This window comes from Oncorhynchus tshawytscha, linkage group LG14, assembly GCF_018296145.1.
Source record: "Oncorhynchus tshawytscha isolate Ot180627B linkage group LG14, Otsh_v2.0, whole genome shotgun sequence".
Classification (NCBI taxonomy): Eukaryota; Metazoa; Chordata; class Actinopteri; order Salmoniformes; family Salmonidae; genus Oncorhynchus; species Oncorhynchus tshawytscha.
In genome coordinates this window covers 16,588,300-16,612,865 of record NC_056442.1, presented here as the reverse complement: position 1 = coordinate 16,612,865, position 24,566 = coordinate 16,588,300, and the positions used below count along the sequence as shown (strand labels likewise).

The 24,566-nt window shown below is 39.9% G+C and overlaps 2 protein-coding genes across 5 annotated transcripts in view; both read left to right on the top strand.

Moving 5' to 3' along the window:
• Nucleotides 1-2,880: 2,880 nt before the first annotated feature.
• Nucleotides 2,881-15,152, top strand: spcs2 (signal peptidase complex subunit 2). 2 transcript variants are annotated; one of them, XM_024444389.2, is made up of 5 exons: nt 2,881-3,034; nt 12,265-12,348; nt 12,468-12,628; nt 13,491-13,625; nt 13,824-15,152. In XM_024444389.2, the coding sequence occupies exons 1-5, from the start codon at nt 2,996-2,998 to the stop codon at nt 14,008-14,010; spliced, it is 606 nt and encodes a 201-aa protein (XP_024300157.1). In that variant the 5' UTR covers nt 2,881-2,995; the 3' UTR covers nt 14,011-15,152. The 2 variants fall into 2 exon arrangements, with proteins under 2 accessions (XP_024300157.1, XP_024300158.1); XM_024444390.2 differs by having other exon boundaries at nt 2,939-3,034; nt 12,268-12,348.
• Nucleotides 15,153-21,539: 6,387 nt separating this feature from the next.
• LOC112266692 (ATP-binding cassette sub-family G member 1) overlaps nt 21,540-24,566 on the top strand; it is a 53,210-nt gene continuing 50,183 nt past the window's right edge. Inside the window, exons 1-2 of one of the 3 annotated variants that reach the window (XR_002955979.2) lie at nt 21,540-21,869; nt 24,305-24,548. Coding sequence is in view for 2 of the 3 variants with exons in the window: in XM_024444387.2 (XP_024300155.1) it covers nt 21,807-21,869; nt 24,305-24,548 (307 nt within the window). In the remaining variant the exon portion in view is untranslated. The remainder of the gene's footprint in view (nt 21,870-24,304; nt 24,549-24,566) is intronic. The other 2 variants (XM_024444388.2, XM_024444387.2) reach the window with 2 other exon arrangements.

The following is a 24,566-nucleotide window of genomic DNA, read 5'->3' as shown; positions in this document are numbered from 1 at the left end:
ATCAGACCAGAGGACATTTCTCCAAAAAGTTAGATCTTTGTCCCCATGTGCAGTTGCAAACCGTAGCCTCGCTTTTTTATGGCGGTATTGAGCAGCTGCTTCTTCCTTGCTGAGCGGCCTTTCAGGTTATGTCGATATAGGACTCGTTTTACTGTGGATATAGATACTTTTGTACCTGTCTCCTCCAACATCTTCACAAGGTCCTTTGCTGTTGTTCTGGGATCGGTTTGCACTTTTCGCACCAAAATACGTTCACCTCTAGGAGACACAATGCATCTCCTTCCTGAGTGTTATGACGGCTGCGTGGTTCCCATGGTGTTTATACTTGCGTACTATTGTACGTGGTACCTTCAGGCGTTTGGAAATTGAGTGGTTGAAAAATGAGTTTTATTGACTTCCGGCTTCAACTGTATGTTATTCTGTGTTTTTTCTCTCCAGTATCTGGTATTGAAATGTGAAATGTTTGAATGCTGAATGGCTTTCCAAGACATTGATTTGACCACTCAACTCAACACAATGACAGGAAAGATCATATATAATATTACAGTCATTGATTTGCATTGGATGTCATACATACAACTCCCCAAAATTTAAATATATTAGTTGTCTTCAAATCATTAATTTGAACTTGAGTTTCTAGCTAAATTCAATAGATCTTACTATCTTTAAGCTTCTATTTTTCTTCCTCAAACTAATTTTCTTGTAGCTATAACTAGGGCCATGCTTTTTTTGTTTTGTTTTGGCACTTTACATTTAATAGTATTTCCAGCAATGTCTACTAGCCTTGATGCAGGTATAAAACCCTAGGAAATGTTGTTTTAATTGACACAAGTTGTTTCCAATCAATCACTACAACTGTGTATTTGGCGGGGATGATCACCTAAACCAGGGGAGGCGTTGCTCTGAAAATCTAAATTGCACAACACCTAAGAGTAACTCCCTCCAAGTACATCTAAGGCACTGCATCTCAGTGCCAGAGGCATCACTACAGACCCTGGTTCAATTCCAGGCTGTATCACAACCGGACGTGATTGGGAGTCCCATAGGGCGGCGCACAATTGGCCCAGCGTCATTAGGGTTTGGCCGGGGTAGACTGTCATTGTAAATAAGAATTTGGTCTTAACTGACTTGCCTAGTCAAATAAAGGTAAAAAAACAACATTGGGACCCTAGGACCCCCTGGCCATTACTACACCAACAATTATATGCCATAGAAAACACTCGAAGGGCGACTGCACTTCCTGATTTGGCATTGCTTTTCATCAATGCTCAATTAAGGAATGCTACCGGGCATGACTGAAGGCAAACAAGAGTTGTCTTGGGGTGTGGCTTGATTTGGGTGTGTCTTTTCCATTCAATCACAACTAACAAGGGCAGTATTGAGTACAGCGAGTTATGCTAAGCCATTTTTGCTAACAAAGTTTTGACGTTAAGTACTTCTCCGCTCATGACTGACTTGCCATCTCAAGATGGTCAGCTAATTCAGTTCTATGTGTAGGCTAAAGCCTAAAGCACCTAGCTAGCATTGCCTGGTGATAACTGCAGCTAGCATTCATATCTGTAACATAAATATAAATGCAACAATTTCAAAATTTTTACTGCGTTACAGAATCTTTAAGGAAATCTGTCAATTGAAGTTAATTAATTAGGCCCTGATCTATGGATTTCACATAACTGGGCAGGGGTGCAGCCATGGAGGACATAGGAGGGCATAGGCCCGCCCACTTGGGAAATCCATAGATTAGGGCCTAAGGAATTAATTTCAATTAATTTCAAATCCTTCTATGAACTGTAACTGAGTAAAATCTTTGAAATGGTTGCATTTATATTTTTGTTCTGTATACATACTAGACAGAGAAATCTATATTCCCTCTTCAATTTCATCATGAAAACTAAAATTATATTTTTTGGTCTTAATTTAAGGTTGGGGTTCAAATCAGGTTTTAAGAAGATAAATTGTCGATGTGGGCAGGGTTTATGACTTTGCGGTTTGCCCAGATTGTTAACGAACATGTGAGCTGGGCGAGCTAAAATGAGGGTGTTCGATTTATCTGGCACGCATTGCACGGTTCAAAGCCCACGGTGAAATCACCTCATAACAAAAGTGACTTAATTAAGCACGTGGAGTAATGTGTAGGATTATGTATATTCACATGCAAAAGTGATGTGAAGATATATTTTTATGGAAATGACATCTTGACTGTTTCTGGTTGATTGCACCATGCTGCCTTGTAACAACATGACCGAGATTACTGTTCGGTTTACGAAGGTGCTCCTCCCTCAGCACTTTTGCCCGTTCATGTCACGGGCCAATGCCGGTGCCCCGCGATTCTGCATAATCGATGGCATTGTATGCATGTAAGAAAACTGGCAAGACATCAGTAGGTTTATAATTGAACACATTTATGAAGATTTTACACTATTGTGGAGAGATGTACTGTTTGGATTCTTTACATACAATAGAAATAAGCGGAATCATTTTTATGTAATTAATTTCATTATTCTTTTGGCCAAATTTCATATACACAAATGTAAATTTACAAACAGAAAACCACATTTTCGTACCCTACAAAAAGAAATTGAACTGTATTTTAAGACGGTTAAATGCTCTACTAACAAAAAAGCTGTTAGAATTGTAAGTATATGCATGTCCCTTAAGGTCCTTGTGTAATTGTAATGTGATTATTGTACCCCCTAGCGCGATTGTCCATTGTTTGTAATCTATGTATGCTTGTGTTCTCTCATGTGCTTTATGTATTGATTTGTTGTTAATAAAAAAATTAATTAAAATTAAAAAAAAAAAAAAAGATTCTGCATAATCGTATCCACCCATTGCATCCTCATTCTTTGTTTGAACGGTGGGGGTAAATAAAAACACTCAACATCGCTTCCGTAAACGTACGTCGTTCCTAGTTAGTTTGGTTGGCTGCAAAAATTATGATTTTAGCCAATCACATTGTTCCAGGTCACTCACAGCAAATGTACAGGAAGGAAAGATGGCAGCCAGAAATGGGAAGAATGGTCTACTTGAGAAAGTAAGAATTATATTACACTAATTCATGCTACATTTTATAAAACACGGGGATCGGAAATTAAACCTGTCATGCTTGGGTATTTTTCAATAGTTGACCGCATAGCCAATATTGTATTACGCCACGACAGGCATGTCTACTAGTAACAGACAGACCGTTCATTTTGAGCTAATATTAACAGTAGTTAGCAAGCTAGTTTTACTTTCTTGAAGGCATTGGCTATACAAATAACGTGGGCTGTTTGTATGTTCTAATTTCAAGAGGAACGCAGATCTGCTTTGAAGTGAGGGAAGCTAATTGACCAGCTAGCTAACTTGGATGAGCTATGGCTAGCCTAGCATGCTACTAGCTAATATTATTCCTCGTTGATGGCTTTCCAGATGTTAACACTACGCGCTGGATAGCTAGCTAGGAAACTATAGGTAGCATATGCTGACAACTTCACTAGATGTATAGTTATAGTGACTAGCTACAGTAACTAGATAACTAGTAATTCTATATTGCATCAACAATTTAACCGTACTATCTGGATTGCATTCATTGTAACAGTGCAATTGTTTAACAATTGGAGCCTGGTATTTTTTTGCCTGGAAACCCGACGTTCAATTGCATTAAATTCTTACGTCGGGCAGAAATGAATGTTTGAATCGGGAAAGTTTCCTCATGACCTCTGAGACAGAATGTTGAATACAATTCTAATTGAATGTACTTTACCAGTTGGTCCTTTTGGCAGTAGGAATGTGAGACCATATATCCACTGGAAAATAGTCCTGAGCAATATTTAAAAAAATGTATTTTTAGGTCGGTTCGGTTACCTCCCCCTCCCCCCTCTATGTTAAGGTAAAAAAAAAAAAAGCATCTGAGAATATTAAGGGAAATTCCAAAGCCAAACATGATTTTTTATATATATATATAACACACAGTGGGGAGAACAAGTATTTGAAACACTGCCGATTTTGCAGGTTTTCCTACTTATAAAGCATGTAGAGGTCTGTAACTTTTATCATAGGTACACATCAACTGTGCGAGACGGAATCTAAAACAAAAATCCAGAAAATCACATTGTATGATTTTTTAAAAAGTAATTAATTTGCACTTTATATAAGAATTCCAGCTCTCACAGACCTGTTAGTTTTTCTTTAAGAAGCCCTCCTGTTCTCCACTCATTACCTGTATTAACTGCACCTGTTTGAACTCGTTACCTGTATAAAAGAAACCTGTCCACACACTCAATCAAACAGACTCCAACCTCTCCACAATGGCCAACACCAGAGAGGGTGTAAGGACATCAGGGATACAATTGTAGACCTGCACAAGGCTGGGATGGGCTACAGGACAATAGGCAAGCAGCTTGGTGAGAAGGCAACAACTGTTGGTGCAATTATTAGAAAATGGAATCACCCTCTGTCTCCAATCACCCTCTGTCTGGGGCTCCATGCAAGATCTCACCTCGTGGAGCATCAATGATCATGAGGAAGGTGAGGGATCGGCCCAGAACTACACGGTAGGACCTGGTCAATGACCTGAAGAGAGCTGTGACCACCGTCTCAAAGAAAACCATTAGTAACACACTACACCATCATGGATTAAAATCCTGCAGCTCACACAAGGTCCCCCTTCTCAAGCCAGTGCATGTCCAGGCTCGTCTGAAGTTTGCCAATGAACATCTGGATGATCCAGAGGAGGAATGGGAGAAAAATAGAGCTTTTTGGTCTAAACTCCACTCGCTGTGTTTGGAGGAGGAAGAAGAAGGATGAGTACAACCCCAAGAACACCATCCCAACCGTGAAGCATGGAGGTGGAAACATCATTCTTTGGGGATGCTTTTCTTCAAAGGGGACAGGACGACTGCACCGTATTGAGGGGAGGATGGATGGGGCCATGTATCACGAGATCTTGACCAACAACCTCCTTCCCTCAGTAAGAGCATTGAAGATGCGTGGCTGGTTCTTCCAGCATGACAACGACCCGAAACACACAGCCAGGGCAACTAAGGAGTTGTTCCGTAAGAAGCATCTCAAGGTCCTGGGGTGGCCTAGCCAGTCTCCAGACCTGAACCCAATAGAAAAACTTTGAAGGGAGCTGAAAGTCCGTATTGCCCAGTGACAGCCCCGAAACCTGAAGGATCTGGAGAAGTGGGCCAAAGTCCCTGCTGCAGTGTGTGCAAACCTGGTCAAGAACTACAGGAAACATATGATCTCTGTAATTGCAAACAAAGGTTTCTGTACCAAATATTAAGTTCTGCATGTCTGATGTATCAAATACTTATGTCATGCAATGAAATGCAAAGGAATTACTTAAAAATCATACAATGAGATTTTCTGGATTTTTGTTTTAGATTCCTTCTCTTACAGTTGAAGTGTACCTATGATAAAAATTACAGACCTCTACATGCTTTGTAAGTAGGAAACACTGCCAATTTGGCAGGTTATCAAATACTTGTTCTCTCCACTGTATATTTTTAAACAGACGTGGGTACCCTTTCAAATTAGTGGATTTGGCTATTTCAGCCACACCCGTTAATGACAGGTGTATAAAATTGAGTGCAAGCCATGCAATCTCCATAGACAAACATTGGCAGTAGAATGGCCTTACTGAAGAGCTCAGTGACTTTAAATGTGGCACCGTCATAGGATGGCAGGTACCCTAGTGGTTGAAGCGTTGGACTCGTAACCGAAAGGTTGCAAGATCTAATCCCGAGCTGACAAGGAAAAAAAATCTGTCCTTCTGAACAAGGGAGATAACCCACTGTTCCTAGGCAGTCATTGAAAATAAGAATTTGTTCTTAACTGACTTGCCTAGTTCAATAAAGGTTAAAAAAAAAAGTTCATAAAATTTCTGCCATGCTAGAGCTGCCCGGTCAACATTTAGTGCTGTTATTGTGAAGTGGAAACGTCTATAAGCAACAACTGCTCCGCCGCAAAGTGGTAAGCCACACAAGCTAACAGAACAGTACCGCTGAAGTGTGGCGTGTAAAAATAGTCTGTCTTCGGTTGGAACAAACTACTGAGTTCCAAACTGCCTCTGGAAGCAACACAATCACTGTTAGTTGGAGTTTGATGAAATGGGGTTCTATTCCCGAACATCCGCGCACAAGCCTAAGATCAACATGCGCAATGCCAAGCGTCAGCAGGAGTGGTGTAAAGCTTGCTGCAATTGGACTCTAGAGCAGTGGAAACGTGTTCTCTGGAGCGATAAATCCCGCTTCACCATCTGGAAGTATGATGGACGAAAACACCATCTGTGTTTAGCAGATGCCAGGAAAACTCTGCCTGCCCAATGCACAGTGCCAACTGTAAAGTTTGGTGGAGGAAGAATAATGCTCAGGGCTGTCTTTCATGGTTTGGGCTAGGCCCCTTAGTTCCAGTGAAAGGGATCTTAATTAACGCTACAACGTACAATGATATTCTAGACGATTCAACTTTCAACTAGACGATTCAACGGTCCAACTTTGTGGCAACAGTTTGGGTAAGGCCCTTTCCTGTTTCAGCACAACATTGCCCCCGTGCATAAATCGAGGTCCATACAGAAATGGTTTGTTGAGATCAGTGTGGAAGACCTTAACTGGCCTGCACAGAGCCCTGACCTCAACTCCATTGAACACCTTTGGGATGAATTGGTGGCTGACTGCGAGCCAGGTCTAATCGCCCAACATCAGTGCCCAACCTCACTAATGATCTTGTGGCTGATTGGAAGCAAGTCCCCATAGCGATATTCCAACAGCTAGTGGAAAGCCTTCCCAGAAGAATGGCAGCTGTTACAGCAGCAAAGGGAGGACCAACTCCATATTAATGCCCATGATTTTGGGATGAGATGTTTGAAGAGCAGGTGTCCACATACTTTTGGTGATATAGTGAACAAAACATTGAAAATATTTAATCACCTTTTTCTGGTCCACATAGGGTAGACATCAATCGCAAAATAGAATATGACTGTGAAATAATAAAATATTTTGTGTATATTATTTAGACTTTCTTACATTCCTGTATTTTTCGTTCTTTAGTCAACTCTTTGCTGTCTGGCATTTGGCTGCTACAGCCTGAGCAATGTTCTCTGTGCTCCCCATACTGTACTGTAGGGATCAACAACTAGATTCAGCCGCAGGCCTTTCTTTTTTTGAGCGGATGGTCGGGTGGCCGGAACATAATTACAAATTTGTAGACTGCAAATTGACCGCAAGAAGCTCAAACAGATGTTTAACTAAAACAATAATTTTAAACCTTGCTTACAGCTTATACAGATTTGCTGTATACGATCACATTTGTCTCTGTGAGTGAATACTTAGGAATAGATTTCTTGAATTAAAATTACTTGGAGCTGATTTTCTGGTGTTATTAGTCTCGTACAACAGAGTGGGGGGAAAAAAAGTGAACGGTAGTGTACGTACAAGTTTGGGGTCACTTAGAAATGTCCTTGTTTTTGAAAGAAAAGCAAAAAATAATTGTCCATTAAAATAACATCAAATTGATCAAAAATAGTGTAGACATTGTTAATGTTATAAATGACTTGTAAGCTGGAAACGGCAGATTTTTTATGGATATCTACATCGATGTACAGAGGCCCATTATCAGCAACCGTGACTCCTGTGTTCCAATGTCATATTGTTAGCAAATTTATTGATCATTAGAAAACCCTTTTGCAATTATGTTAGCACAGCTGAAAACTGTTGTGCTAATTAAAGAAGCAATAAAACTGGCCTTCTTTAGACTAGTTGAGTATTTGGAGCATCGGCATTTGTGGGTTCGATTACAGGCTCAGGCCCTGGTGCACAACTGAGCAAGAGGAGAAGTACATTAGTGTCTAGTTTTGAGAAGACGCCTCACAAGTCCTCAACTGGCAGCTTCATTAATTAGTACCGCAAAACGCCAGTCTCAACGTCAACCGTGAAGAGACGACTCTGGGATGCTGGCCTTCTAGGCAGAGTTGCATAAAAGAAAAGAAGCCATATCTCAGACCGGCCAATTAAAAAGAAAAGATTAAGATGAGCAAAGGAACACAACTGGACAGAGGAACTCTGCCTGAAGGCCAGCATCCCGGAGTCGCCTCTTCACTACTAAAAGACACCAATAATGCGAGACTTGCTTGGGCCAAGAAACACGAGCACTGGACATTAGACCTTTTGGAAATCTGTCCTTTGGTCTGAGGATTCAAAAAAAAAATTGTTCCAACCACAGAGTAGGTAAACGAATGCGCTCCGCATGTGTGGTTCCCACCTTGAAGCGTGGGGGTGCTTTGCTGGTGACACTGTCACTGATTTATTTAGAATTCAAGGCACACTTAACCAGCATGGCTAACACATCATTCTGCAGCGATGCACCATCTCATCTGGTTTCCCACTGTTTAAGAGTTGGACCGCAGATTGAAGTAAAAACAGCCAACAAGTGCTCAGCATATAACTCTTTCAAAACTGTTGGAAAAGCATTCCAGGTGAGAGAATGGCAAGTGTGCAAAGCTGCCATCAAGGCAAAGGGTGGCTACTTTGACGAATATGAAATATATTTTGAACGAGTCACATGACACCGGGGAGGGAAAATGGCTAATTGGGCCCAATTTGGACATTTTCACTTGGGGGTGTACTCACTTTTGTTGCAAGCGGTTTAGACATTAATGGCTGTGCTTTGAGTTATTTTGAGGGGACCGCAAATTTACACTGTTATACAAGCTGTACACTCACTACTTTACATTGTAGCAAAGTTTTAAAAAATCTGTGTTCTCACCATGAAAAGATATAATCAAATATTTACAAAAATGTGAGGGATGTACTCACTTTTGTGATATACTGTGTATATCTATGTGTATATATATATCTCTGTGCCGAAAGGCCCCAGAGTCTGCAACACCACCAAGCAAGCGGCACCATGATGACCAAGGAGCTCTCCAAACAAGTCAGGGACAAAGTTGTGGAGAAGTACAGATCAGGGTTGGGTTATAAAAAAAAAAAATTAAACATTAAATCCATTATTTTAAAAAATGGAACGAATATGGCACCACAACAAACCTGCCAAGAGACTGCCGCCCACCAAAACTCATGGACCAGGCAAGGAGGACATTAATCAGAGGCAACAAAGAGACCAAAGATGACCCTGAAGGAGCTGCAAAAGTTCCACAGCGGAGATTGGAGTATATGTCCATAGGACCACTTTAACAGGATTTCAGCCGTAAGAAGTTAGTGGAAAAAAATAAGCAAACACGTTTGGTGTTTGCCAAAAGGCATGTGGGAGACTCCCCAAACATATGGAAGAAGGTACTCTGGTCAGATAAGACTAAAATTGAGCTTTTTGGCCATCAAGGAAAACTGTCTGGCACAAACCCAACACCTCTCGTCACCCCGAGAACACCATCCCCACAGTGAAGTGTTTTTGGCAACATCATGCTGTGGGGATGTTTTTAATCGGCAGGGACTGGGAAACTGGTCAGAATTGAAGGCATGATGCATGGCGCTAAATACAGGGAAATCCTCGAGGGGAAACCTGTTCCAGAGATTTGAGACTGGGATGGAGGTTCACATTCCAGCAGGACAATGACCCTAAGCATACTGCTAAAGCAACACTCGAGTGGTTTAAGGGGAAACATTTAAATGTCCTGCAATGGCCTAGTCAAAGCCCAGATCACAATCCAATTCAGAATCTGTGGTATAACTTAACCTGTCTAGGACTGGCCAACAGCCAATGAGGGTGCCAAATACAAATCAACAGAAATCTCACAAGGCACCATTTTAAAGATACAATTCTCGTTAATCCAGCCACAGTGTCTGATTTCAAAAATACTTTACAGCGAAAGCACCACAAATGATTGTTAGGTCACCACCAAGCCACAGAAAAACCCAGCCATTTTCCAGCCAAAGAGAGGAGTCACAAAAAGCACAAATAGAGGGAAAATTAATCACTAACCTTTTGATCTTCATCAGATGACACTCATAGGACTTCATGTTACACAATACATGTGGAAGCCTTAGGAAGTGCAATCGGACCAAATTTACACTGTCTTGGATAGGCAAAGACTTAAAAGCCTACAAACCTCAGATTTCCCACTTCCGGTTTGGATTTTTTTCTCATGTTTTTGCCTGCCATATGAGTTCTGTTATACTCAGACATCATTCAAACAGTTTTAGAAACTTCAGTGTTTTCTATCCAATACTAATAATAATATGCATATATTAGCATCTGGGACCTGAGTAGGAGGCAGTTTACTCTGGGAACGCTATTCATCCAAAGGTGAAAATGCTGCCCCCTATCTCAAAGAAGTTAAAAGATTGCTGTACACCAGCAGAACCCATCCAACTTGAAGGAGCTGGAGCAGTTTTGCCTTTGAAGAATGGGCAAAAATCCCAGTGGCTAGATGTGCCAAGCTTATAGGTACATACCCCAAGAGACTTGCAGCTGTAACTAATTCAAAAGGTGGCTCTACAAAGTATTGACTTTGGAGGGGGTGAATAGTTATGTTCTATAGTCAAGTTCTCTTTTGTCGTTTGTTTCACAAATATTTTGCATCTTCAAAGTGGTAGGCCTTTTGTGTAAATCAAATACTTTTTTATTTTGAAGGCTAACCACAAAGTCCACTGTTGTGGCTAATCCTTATTGTGGCTAGCTTCACATAGATGGTCCGACCACCGTTCATCAAAGAACTGTCTTATAAATTAGGGTTATTTTAGAGGATGACACCTAGCTATGTAGTTGGCTAACTATAGCTACTGAAACAAATTGTCATTTTGTTCTTCCTCCATTGTTTGCATCCATGAGCTAGCTAGCTTTTTTTTATTTTTATGACCAGCACTGCAGGTGTGCAAGACAACTTTACCAGCATCATAGCATTCGTTTCAATTAATTGTTGTGACGTATGAAATACGAGTGGATAGTGTAATCGATGTGCAATAACTACGTGAGAAATTAATGAACGCGTTAAATTAGAATGTGTCGTGCAGTCATATTCAGGTCTTGATTGGTCAACAAGCTTAATTGACACGTCAAATAGTGTTATTTGACACGTTAGAGTATCTTTTTTTGACACCCAAAGACCCAAACGGCGTTCCATAGCAAAGACCAAACGGCGTTCCATAGAAATCCTGGTTGAGAATGAAACGACTGATCAAACTAACAAAACAGCACAGCAAGTAAGTAAAAGTAATCGGTTTTGATTGTTTTACTGGTAATAAGAACATATGTAAATTCCAACGAAGTAACCTTTTATTTAGCTAGGTAAGTCAGTTAACAAATTCTTATTTATAATGACGGCCTACCCTGGCCAAACCCGGACGACTACCCTGTGCACCGTCCTATAGGACTCCCAATCACGACCGGATGTGATACAGCCTGGTTTCGAACCAGGGACTGTAGTGATGCCTCTTGCACTGAGATGCAGTGCCTTAGACGTGTGTGTGTGTGTATAAACTATTTACCTGTACTAGAATGCATAAAATGCCACTAAAATTAAGTATCGTGTTTGGGTTTTTTTGCATGGAAAATATTAGGTATTGGCTAAAAATCTGTGCATCATTAGTTTGAAGTGACTCAAAATCTATTGATTTGCATGTCCGATTCAAATCTTTTAGTTTTCATGCAGTCTGAACAGTCACAAGGCACATGGAATCTGACCTGATTCCTGGCCATGTGACTTGTCTTTATTTGCCCTCAAGTGGTATTTAGACTGTTAATTCAGCATACCTTGTTGCTTGCTAGCTACTCTGACTTTTTGTCAAGAACATGTGGTAGCTAACAAGCTAGTTAATTGTTTACAAACAAATATAGTGAATAGAAAGCAAGTGCTAGAAAGCAAAACAGCTACCTAATGCTAAGGACTTGTTTTGAAAGTTGGATCATCTTACATATATCCATCCTTTGGCTTTAAGTGTTATCCTATGATTTTGAACATTCAAAGCAAATGGGAAACATAACTTAACTTCCTGAGTGACAGGAAGCACAAACACCACCACCAATCAGCCTACACCAATGCGAGCACACACACCCCTCATTACTATGACAAATAGCATAGCCTTGTCAGCAAATGACTGCTGTCTGAACGAACACACACACACACACAAATCTGATTTGGTCACTTGTAACTTGATGTTTGGACAGTCAGTCCAAAATAGATTTGAAAAACAAAACTGATTTTGAGCATTAGGCCTGCAGTGTGAACAAGGCGTAATTGTCATCTAACATGCCCCTGCAATAGGAGTTTGCTAACTATCAAGAACTGTGTTGCTCATACTATTGACCATTGTCATTTGTTTTCAGTGGAGGATTGATGAGAAACCTGTGAAGATTGACAAATGGGATGGTGCAGCTGTCAAGAATTCTCTTGATGATGCAGCGAAGAAGGTTTGCATACAGTACAATGAGGGGGAAAATGTACACAGACAAATTAGCTGATTTCCAGTCTCTTGTATGGTTTTGACATTTTACATCTGTTATGATCATATTTTTCCAACATTCATCAGGTGCTCTTGGAGAAGTATGGTTATGCCGAGAACTTCAATCTCGTAGATGGACGTCTCCTCATTTGCACAATCTCCTGCCTCTTTGCCATCGTAGCTTTAATTTGGGACTTCCTTCATCCATTCCCTGAGTCCAAGCCAGTCCTGGCAATCTGTGTTATATCATATCCTTTTAAGGGAAAAAATAATTAAACTACTGCTTTGTCACAGTAGAAGACATGCATAAAGATGGCATAAGTGTCTATAGTTTGAGGTAATTTACTACTACGACCACCGCCATGATTCCTCGTTACACCTACCACTGTGCAATACGCCCATCTACATGGTCCAACTAAAGTTAGCAAATATTAATTGTGGGAAGTGTGTGGAGGAATGATGGCAGTGTTGATTGTGCTAAATGATGTCAAACTGTGCCATTGTTGTGCACGTAAACTTTATTTTATGTAATTTAATTTCTACATTCCATTGGTGTAATGCAATCCTAACACAGCACAGCCTAACATGCCTTATTGCTTTTATAAAACAATTCATCCAACTGTGGATATTGCTTTAAAGGCCTCTACAGTTTATTTATTTTATGTCCACTTGTGCATTTTGACATTTACAGACTGATGATAACATGTTTTTGATGAGTTATTATTACCCTATTTTACATTTATCACGGCTTTACATGCTGACCACACCGCTCACGTGTGGTCCACACTCCAGTCCAGTTGGTAGTGGTAATGTACCACTACCACTATGCAGTTGGTTGCCAACAAAATAAATTCAGAAGAAGAAGCCTGAAGGAGGAGAGAGAACCAGAAACAAACTTGTACCCTTTAATCTGTGGATTAATTGTCGGAGTAGAGGACCTTGTGCATTTCAGGTAAAATAACCAAAATGTGGGTGGACAAAATGAACATGTGTGCGATATCACACGTGAACATGTGCGCGGTCTGGTCAGCATGTTAATTGTCCTTCCGAAAATGTCCGTTATTGGATTCTGGAATTTATATATCCATGTTTTCCCTAACGGATCCTTACGTATTTCATAATGATGGGCTTTCTAACCTTATACACCTCCTACCAAGAGAAGAACATCTTCCTCGTTTCTGTCCAGAAAGATCCCGCAGGCATGGACCTTGACCACACCTGGCAGCTTTCATCTAGTCTGAAAAGGTACTTTTTGGGGGGGGGTGGTTTACCTTTTTATGCATTATTTTGTTGTTGGTACTATCACATTTTCTAAGAGCTGATGCCTGGTAATGTTTTTAATTTATCTTGATATTGAAAAGTCCTGCCTAGCAAATTTGTTTGCTTGTTTTAATTTTCAAGTGTTAACAGTGTGTGGTGTTGTGACTTCGAAACTCTCTGCAGGTTTGATGACCAGTACACACTAAGAGTGTCCTTCACAGATGGGAAGTCCAAACACACACGGGAGCAAGAGATCACAAAGTCTGTGGGGGCTTTCTTTGACGGGAACGGAACGCTGGTCATGGACCAGTTTGAAAAGTGTGTGTCAAAACTCCATAATACCTTGGCCACTGAAAAGAAGACAAAATAATAATGATCAGACCTTTACAATGCTGCACCACACCGGCATGAACTGCAGTAGAGCACACTGGTATTGTACAATCCTGGGTGCATTTGGATTAGTTATTGGTTGTTATAAAAGTCTGCACGCCAGCATTTGTTGTCTTGTTATAATTGTCCAATAAATTTGAGGGTTGTCATTACATTTCCCCCCTATGTTTACTTTGATACAGGTTTCATCTAGACATTGCTTTTGAGGACCCTTAGGACAACTTAACAAAACTTGATCGGTGCAAAAAATGTCTTCTCCCTTGAATGGCTGTTAAAAATTAAGAGATTGGTCTTCTTTGACTTTTCTTCCCCAGATTTGATGCTTTAGGACAAAGCCTTACGTAATGCGTGCAGTGACCGACCGGATCATTTTTGTTGGAAATTATGTTAAATTGTCCTGAAAGACTTATTCAACTACTGTCCTTTTAAAAGCTTTGCAATTCTACATGTATGTATTTATGTATTTTTTTTAATGGATTTTGTTACCATAAGGCTTTATAGGGCAAAATAAATGATCTGGAGGGACTGTATCCATACATTTCTTAGTGTCGCCGCCATGCCTCCCTTCAGTACATGGTTTGTTGGACGTATTTCTTTAAATTTGGAATCTGTTTAGGTGGAACTGCCATGTCCTTTTGCAATATTACAACAAAGACATTACTTCAAACAATTATTCCCCCCCTCCAGATATTGCACATCACTGCATGTGTGATAGCACAGCAGAGTATGTACTGCAATTTTATTTTTCATTGTGTTGCTGGATGCTCATCTCCTTTTCAAAAATAATAAAAGGCCTAGGGGTGATCAGTGGCACTGTTTCACCTTTTGCGGCGCCACTTTAAAGCAGGGATAATTGTTTTGATGTACATGTTTTTGTCAACGGTTTGAAAATGAAATGATATTGATCAGTTATCCTCACTCGAATGCATGACCATTTTAGATATTTAATTTATATTGTGACGGTTGGATGATATTCCTGGATAGTTAATTTCTCTGTAGTATGACTTTAAAAGTGAGGGGTACAGAGACGTTGCCATTTTTGTCTGTAGGTTTTTGGCTTTAGCAACCTTATTGTATGTACCTGTTCATATAAGTTTCAAATAAAGTTAGAAGGCATTTTTACATTTGTCTACTTTTTGATCTGTGTTTCAATGAATAGGAGTGCTGATCTGGGCCTGTATCCACAGTGTCGCAGAGTAGAAAATTGCTCGTAAGTGCTGAGAGTAGCGCTGTTTTACTCTTATGGGTAAAAGTGAAAGCTATGCATGAAGCCTTAAGTCGAGTCCCACCTAGTCGACAGATATTTAGGAGTCCTCATGAGCAGTCTTAACCAGTTATGAGTTACCAGCCGGTGTCTTGCTAAAAAGGCAGCAAGTCTGGTTTCTGTGCCATAGACAGGACATTTCTTTGAAGTTGAAAGAATATTTCTGGGTTGATCATATAGAAATTAAACAATCTAGACATACATGCAACAATAGTCCTATCTCTTGTGGGTTTGACAAGGATTTCACTCAAGCCTAATTCACATCACATACAGTGCCTTCAGAAAGTATTCACACCCATTTACTTCCACATTTTGTTGTTACAGACTGAATTTAACATTGATTAAATTCAGTTGTGTCACTGGCCTACACACAATACCCCACAATGTCGAAGTGGAATTATGTTTTTAGAAATGTTTACAAATTAATAAAAGCTGAAATGTTTTGAGAGTCAGTAAGTATTCAACCCCTTTGTTTATATATAAAAAGCCTAAATAAGTTCAGGAATAAACATTTGCTTAACAAGTCACATAAGTTGCATGGACTCACTGTGTGCAATCGTGTTTAACATGATTTTTTAATGACTACCTCTAAGGTCCCTCTGTCGAGCAGTTAATTTCAACCACACGACCAGCGAGATTTTCCAATGCTTCACAAAGAATGGCACCTATTGGTAGATCGGTAGAAAAACAGACATTGAATATCCCTTTGAGCATGGTGAAGTTATTAATTACACTTTGAATGGTGTATCAATACACCCAGTCACTACAAAGATACAGGTGTCCCGCTCACGGATTTCACCATGAGGCCAATTGTGACTTTAAAACAGTTTGTGTTTAATGGTTGTGATAGGAGAAAACTGAGGATGGATCAACAACATTGTAGTTACTCCTCCACAATACTAATCTAATTGACTGAGTGAAAAGAAGGGAGCCTGTACTAAAAAAATAATATTCCAAAACATGCATCCTGTTTGCAGCAAGGCAATTAAGTAATACTGCAAAAAATGTGGCAAGGCAATTAACTTGTTAATTTAGATACACACAGATCGCATGATAGAGGAAAGTACCCAACACAAGAACAAGAGACAGGAATAGAGACAGTTTGTGAAAGTATGCCTTATCTAATTTGAAAAACTAGTGCAATTATTTTGTCAGACAGCTCTGCTCTATGCTTAGGCTAGCCTAGCTGTACTGAACAAAAATATGAATTCAACATGCAACAATTTCAAAGATTTTACTGAGTTACAGTTCATATAAGGAAATCAGTCAATTGAAATAAATTCATTAGGCCCTAATCTATAGATTTCATATGACTGGGAATTCGGATTTGTATCTGTTAGTCACAGATGCCTTTAAAAGAAAAGGTAGGGGCGTGGATCAGAAAACCAGTCAGTATCTGGTGTGACAAAATTTGCCTCATGCAGCGCAACACGTCCTTCGCATAGAGTTGATCAGGCTGTTGATTGTGGCCTGTGGAAAGTTGTCCCACTCCTCTTCAATGGCTGTGCGAAGTTGCTGGGTATTGGTGGAAACTGGAACACGCTGTCGTACATGTCGATCTAGAGCATCCCAAACCTGCTCAATGGGTGACAAGAATGATGATTATGCAGGCCATGGAAGAAGTGGAATATTTTCAGCTTCCTGGAATTGTGTACAGATCCTTGAAACATGGGGACGTGCATTATCATGCTGAAACATGAGGTGAAGGTGACAGATGACTGGTACGACAATGAGCCTAAGGATCTCGTCACGGTATCTCTGTGCATTAAAATTTCCATTGATAAAATGCAATTGTGTTTGTTGTTGGTAGCTTATGCCTGCCCATACCATTCTGGCTGTAACACAAAAAAATGTGGGAAAAGTAGAGTGGCCTTTTAGAGTGGCCTTTTAGTGTCCCCAGCACAAGGTGCACCTGTGTAATTATCATGCCGTTTAATCAGCTTCTTGATATGCCACACCTGTCAGGTTAATTGATTATCTTGGTAAAGGAGAAATGCTCACTAACAGGGATGTAATCAAATTTGTGCACAGAATTTGAAAGAAATGTGCTTATTGTGCATATTGAACATTTCTGGGATCTTTAATTACAGCTCATGAAACATGGGACCTATATTTACATGTTGCGTTTATATTTTTGTTCCGTACATGTTACCTCTGGCAGTGTTATCAGAAGGCCCAACATTGATTTTTACTTGCTACGCAGACAAAACACAACTTTAAATGTCTGTGTCACCAAATGATTTTAGCTCCACAGATAAATGATTAGTCTGTATTAGTAATTGAAATACTTGGACGGCTCACAACTTCCGCTAGCTAAATCAAGACGAGACCGAGGTACTTATTATTGGAGCCAAAGCACAGAGAAAGAATTTGGCCGCACATTTTAATTCACGGGCAATAAAGATAAAACACTAGGTAAAAAACCTGGGTGTAAGTTTAGATTCTGAACTCAATTTAGAATCCCACATTAGGAATGTGACCAAAATAGCTTTTTTACCACCTGAGGAACATTGCCACGGTGTGGCCGTTTCTATCTCAGGCTGATACAGAGACTCATCCATGCATTTATTGTAAGCAGGCTTGACTACTGTAATGCTCTTCTGTGTTGCCTACTCAAGAAAGCCATTGGGTACTGACCAAGACCAGACGGAGAGCACACATTACATCGGTTTTAAAGTCTCTGCATTGGCTGCCTGTGAGTTTTGTAATTCATTTTAAGATGCTTCTATTGGTTGTCAAAATCTATCTACTATTGAGCACCCTAATACATTTCAGACATGCTTTTAACTTATGTACCCAGTAGATCCCTCAGGTCCTCTGGCCTTTTATAACTATCCCAAAGCCTAGGACCAAGAGGCATGGAGAGGCAGCTTTGAGTTACTATACCCCCTGCCTCTGGAATAGCCTGCCATAGAACCTGAGGGGGGCCGAAACTGTGGACATATTTAAAAGGGATCTTAAAAAACAAAGCTTTGCTTTTCCTTAGGGTGCTTTTTTAGTGTTTCAGCTTTTTATACTCTTATGTTGATTGTGTAGAAAATGTTTCAGTTTTTATTTTAATTGTTTATTTGGTTCTTCCTGTGAAGCGCATTGTGTTGTATATAAACTCAGCAAAAAAATAAACATCCCTTTTTCAGGACACTGTCTTTCAAAGATAATTCGTAAAAATCCCAATAACTTCACAACGTCGGCAACTTGGCAACGTCGCCTATGGGCACAAACCCACCGTCCCTGGACCAGACAGGACTGGCAAAAAGTGCTCTTCACTGACGAGTCGCAGTTTTGTCTCACCAGGGGTGATGGTCAGATTCACGTTTATCGTAGAAGGATACGATAAACGTACTCTGGAGCCTGTACTCTGGAGCAGGATCGATTTGGAGGTGGAGGGTCCGTCATGTTCTGGGGCGGTATGTTACAGCATCGTTGGACTGAGCTTGTTGTCATTGCAGGCAATCTCAACTCTGTGCGTTGCAGGGAAGACATCTTTCTCCCTCATGTGGTACCCTTCCTGCAGGCTCATCCTGACATGACTCTCCAGCATGACAATGCCACCAGCCATACTGCTCGTTCTGTGCGTGATTTCCTGCAAGACAGGAATGTCAGTGTTGTACCATGGCCAGCGAAGAGCTCAGATCTCAATCCCATTGAGCACGTCTGGGCCTGTTGGATCGGAGGGTGATGGCTAGGGCCATTCACCCCAGAAATGTCCGGGAACTTGCAGGTGCCTTGGTGAAAGAGTGGGGTAACATCTCACAGCAAGAACTGGCAAATCTGGTGCAGTCCATGAGGAGGAGATGCACTGCAGTACTTAATGCAGCTGATGGCCACACCAGATACTGGCCACACCAGACCGTTACTTTTGATTTTGCAAGTTTGTTCAGGGACACATTACTCCATTTCTGTTAGTCACATTGTCTATGGAACTTGTTCAGTTTGTCTCAGTTGTTGAATCTAGTTATTTTCATAGAAATATTAACACATGTTAAGTTTGCTGTAAATAAATGCAGTAGACAGTGAGAGGACATTTCTTTTTTTGCTGAGTTTATTACCACTATTATGTCACCTAACTGGTGCCCCCGCACATTGACTCTGTACCGGTGCCCCCTGTATATGCCTTGTTATTGTTATTTTACTACTGCTCTTTAATTATTATTATTATTATTATTTTTTCTTAAAACTGCATTGATGGTTAAGGGCTTGAAAGTAAGCATTTCACTGTAAGGTTGTATTTGGCGCATGATTCATGTCTGACATTTGCTATATAAATAAAGCTTGATTTGATTTGAATACAAGTGGCTGCTGCTTATTTAGATCTTACATAATCTAGATCTTAACACTGCGTTTGCCTTACAGAATTGCGTTGCAGTGGAAGTTAATTTTTATTTTATCTTTATTTAACCAGGTAGGCTAGTTGAGAACAAGTTCTCATTTGCAACTGCGACCTGGCCAAGATAAAGCATAGCAATTCGACACATACAACAACACAGAGTTACACATGGAATAAACAAAACATACAGTCAATAATACAGTAGAACAAAAGAAAACAAAAAGTCTACATACAGTGAGTGCAAGTGAGGTAAGATAAGGGAGTTAAGGCAATAAATAGACCATGGTGGCGAAGTAATTACAATATAGCAATTAAAACACTGGAATGGTAGATGTGCAGAAGATGAATGTGCAAGTAGAGATACTGGGGTGCAAAGGAGCAAGATAAATAAATAAATACCGTATGGGGATGAGGTAGGTAGATATATGGGCTGTTTACAGATGGGCTATGTACAGGTGCAGTGATCTGTGAGCTGCTCTGACAGCTGGCGCTTAAAGCTAGTGAGGGAGATATGAGTCTCCAGCTTCAGAGATTTTTGCAGTTCGTTCCAGTCATTGGCAGCAGAGAACTGGAAGGAAAGACGACCAAAGGAGGAATTGGCTTTGGGGGTGGCCAGTGAGATATACCTGCTGGAGCGCGTGCTACGAGTGGGTTTACAATACAAACATTCTAATAGGCTAGGTAGCTGAGCTGAGATTATGTTCTCTTATGCTTCGAACACACCAACAGCTTTTACACCCGAATTACATTAATTTCCAATGAAACGCTGCGTTTGCCTTGCAGCATTGCGTTGCAGAGGCAGTTGCAGTGCATACGTTGGATTTAGGTATCCCTCTTTCCCGATTGGAACACACCCATTCGTCTTGCGGATGTACAGTGAGGGAAAAAAGTATTTGATCCCCTGCTGATTCTGTACGTTTGCCCACTGACAAAGAAATTATCAGTCTATAATTTTAATGGTAGGTTTATTTGAACAGTGAGAGACAGAATAACAACAACAAAAAACAGAAAAACATATGTCAAAAATTTTATAAATTGATTTGCATTTTAATGAGGGAAATAAGTATTTGACCCCTCTGCAAAACATGACTTAGTACTTGGTGGCAAAACCCTGGTTGGCAATCACAGAGGTCAGACGTTTCTCGTAGTTGGCCACCAGGTTTGCACACATTTCAGGAGGGATTTTGTCCCACTCCACCAGAAATCTTTCTAATTGAGAGGGGGTCAAATACTTATTTCCCTCATTAAAATGCAAATCAATGTATAATATTTTTTACATGCGTTTTTCTGGAATTTTGTTGTTATTCTGTCTCTCACTGTTCAAATAAACCTACCATTAAAATTATAGACTGGTCATTTCTTTGTCAGTGGGCAAACGTACAAAATCAGCAGGGGATCAAAGTTTTTATTTAAACGTTAGAATTTCAGCACCCCAGTTGTACAGGACAAACGGTAAGCGTTTTCAGAATTGACATTTTTACAAGTATCAATGTTGTTGTTAGCATAACGTTTCCAACACACCGACAGTGATTTGCTCAAAAAAATAATCGACATCATCTGGATATGTATGCAACAAAAGTTCAACATTCACCTTCTGCTACCATTTCTGTCAAGCCGTCTACGCATACAGTTGGACGCATATGTTCGATAAATCCCATTTATGTACCACACCGAACGCACTGCCTCTGCAACGCAATGCTGCAAGGCAAAACGCAGCGTTTCATTGGAAATGAATGTAATTCTGGTGTAAAAGCTGTTGGTGTGTTCGAAGCGTAAGAGAACGTAATCTCAGATCAGCTACTTAACCTATTATAATGTTTGTATTGTAGGCCTACATCGTGTCTGGCAAATTGAAGATTATGTGCGTACTGTGCAATTCGACGAACAACAACCTGGAGAGAGGCGAGTGTCTTTGTCCATGTATGCTCCTTCAACCCATACACCTCCAGTTGTTGCCAGTCCAGTTTGTGACGTCACATTCCTAACACTGTAGTTGGTTGTGCGCTTGTAAACAAATAGGCTACTTATTTCGTCCTGGGCACAGGGCAGGCAAGACACGCGGGAAAGAATAGAAAGAGTGAACACATCGAGCGCAGTGCACACGAAGCGGCGATGCAACAGATGTTTGCAGGTTATTAGGTGGGATATTTTTGTCCTTTTATTGGAGAAAAAAAATCTAGGGGGAATGGAATGTGTTATGGCAGCCTTTTCTGTTAATAACGCCACTGTCACTAACTCCATCATAATGGTAAGAAAACTCTTATTCATTAAACATGAATAACGTGATTGTGACAATGTATTGTGGTAATATTGATGGTATTTTCTTAAATTACATAATTTCATTATTTTATTTAACCTTTATTGAACCAGGCAAGTTGATTATGAGCAAATGCTTATTTACAATGTTGGCCTGGCAAGTTGTGCATTTCTTTCAATGCATTTCTATAAATTAACATGTCTGATCAGAATTGTTCTATCAATCCAATTTAAATAAATCAAATGTATTTATAAAGCCCTTCTTACATCAGCTGATGTCACAAAGTGCTGTACAGAAATCCATCCTAAAACCCCAAACAGCAAGCAATGCAGGTGTAGAAGCACGGTGGCTAGGAAAAACTCCCTAGAAAGGCCAGAACCTAAGAAGAAACCTAGAGAGGAACCAGGCTATGAGGGGTGGCCAGTCCTCTTCTGGCCGTGCCGGGTGGAGATTATAACAGAACATTGCCAAGATGTTCAAATGTTCATAGATGACCAGCAGGGTCAAATAATAATAATCACAGGGTGCAACAGGTCAGCACCTCAGGAGTAAATTACATTTGGCTTTTAATAGCCGATCAGTTTTGCTCATCCAAAATTGATCATCATAATAGGCAGCCTAGATGAGAATAACCCCTCTACAAATAATGGAAACACATTATGATTGTGTCAATACTGTGGGAAATACATTAATAGATGTTTTGCCTTTTCAAATCATGATAATTTCAATATTGATAACAATATTTGTTGATTATTAGGCAACATGACTATATCAGTGTGTGAGTTTCTCATTTAGGCTTTTTGTTTTAATTTATGGACCATAAAAGAAATGCTGGCTTAAAAAGAACCCAATTTGGGTTATTTGGTAACCCAGGGCTGGGTAAATATTGGAAAGAGCATATGCTGGGTTATTTTGACCAAGACAGTTGGGTTGCGTGAATAACTCAACATGTTGGGTTGTTGGGATTACCCAAACATGTGTTAATTTAACCATCAATTGGGTATTTTTAATTTCATGCTGGGTTGACCTAGCAGCTGTGTTTTTTTAATGTAACTAGGTTATTTTCAGGAGGCGTGGCTTATTAGGGTGTGGCTTTCTGATAGATATTATTCATGAGAGTAAATGTCATTCCTTCTCACCATGTTAAGTTTAGATACTGCAAATAAAATGTCTCCTTAAAATCTTTATTATTTTGCACATTCTTCTAGAATATTAAGATTATTTATTACATATTATAATAAGGTGGTATCTATCCCGACAATGGGATTTGTGTAGGCTTTAAAGGGAATTTAAGGCTAATTGAAGCTACAAAAATGTAAATGTTCTACCATAACATGTGATAACTATACAACAGAACAGATGAACAAGAATGACATTTACTCTTACAACAATCTGAAAGCCACACCCCTACTGAACTACATATAGTACATATCTACATGTCTCAATAACCCAGCACCAATAACCCAGCACCAATAACCCAGCATCAACAACCCAACCGCGCTCTTTTTAAAGAAAACAATCCAACTAGCTGACAGTTACTGACAGTTAGCTGACATTACCTTATACACCCGTGTCTTTTCTTTGGTGTTTGTCTGTTCTTACTTCAGTATGACAATATTTTTGTTCTGAAATTATAACTCAATCAAATGTATTTGCCTCTAACCCAGCAGTTGGGTCAACCAAACAACACAGCATTATTTTGTGTATGAACCATAGATAGAATGGCTGCCCTCATTCTTCAATAATCAATATTGAATTACTCAATTTGCATATGTAGTTAACACATACCATGTAGTTCATCAGTATCAGGCTAACACCATCAGGCATGGCTGTTGTTTTTCTTTGCGCTCAGAGTAAGCTAAGCTTTGTCCGATTGTAACCCCGGCACACTGCATATAGATAGAAACAGATTAGGCGACTCTGCAGTAGCCTACAGTAGCCTATGCCAATATGCACTTTGCCTAAATCGTAATCTGAAAGGTGAAATGATCAGACATGTTCATGTCTTATCAATTAATTGTTTTTTAAGATATCTTTATTGTATTCAAGTTTTATTGTTGTCTGGGATCTGTTTAGTGGTCAAATTACAATTATTGACATTGATTCTTGAAGAATATAACTTATAAATGCCTCTCAGTCTTAACAAAACTGTCTTGGTCTATAATAACCCAAAGTTTTTTTACTCAATTTTATTTTTTAATAAGAAGATCGTAAACAAACAATGTATAGCCTCAAATGTTTGAAACTATAATTTGGATGTCATGGACTGTCATTCCTTGCATCACAAGAATTGTCTATGATTGTTATCAAAACAAGTGCTGAGGTGGCCAGTGTAAACCTGCCGCATTTTGTTTGCTAACTTTTTGATAATTCAATCATTTTATACCCCAAACCACCTATTTTACCTCTCTCTTCATCATCACCAGAACACCAATGGGCCTCCTGATCTGATGCTGGACCCCAGAACTGTATGTGTATCTATCGATGAGGTGGTATCCAATCATGTGAGAAGTCAACAGACTCCATTATTACATGGGCATCTCAAGAAAGTGGAGAACAGTCTAACTGAAGCCCAACGTTTTTCCTACCTGCCACGTCGACCAGCAGTTAACATTGAATTCAAAGATGTCTGCTACTCAGTTCCTGAGGGACCATGGTGGGGAAAGAAAGGTGGGTGCATTATTGACG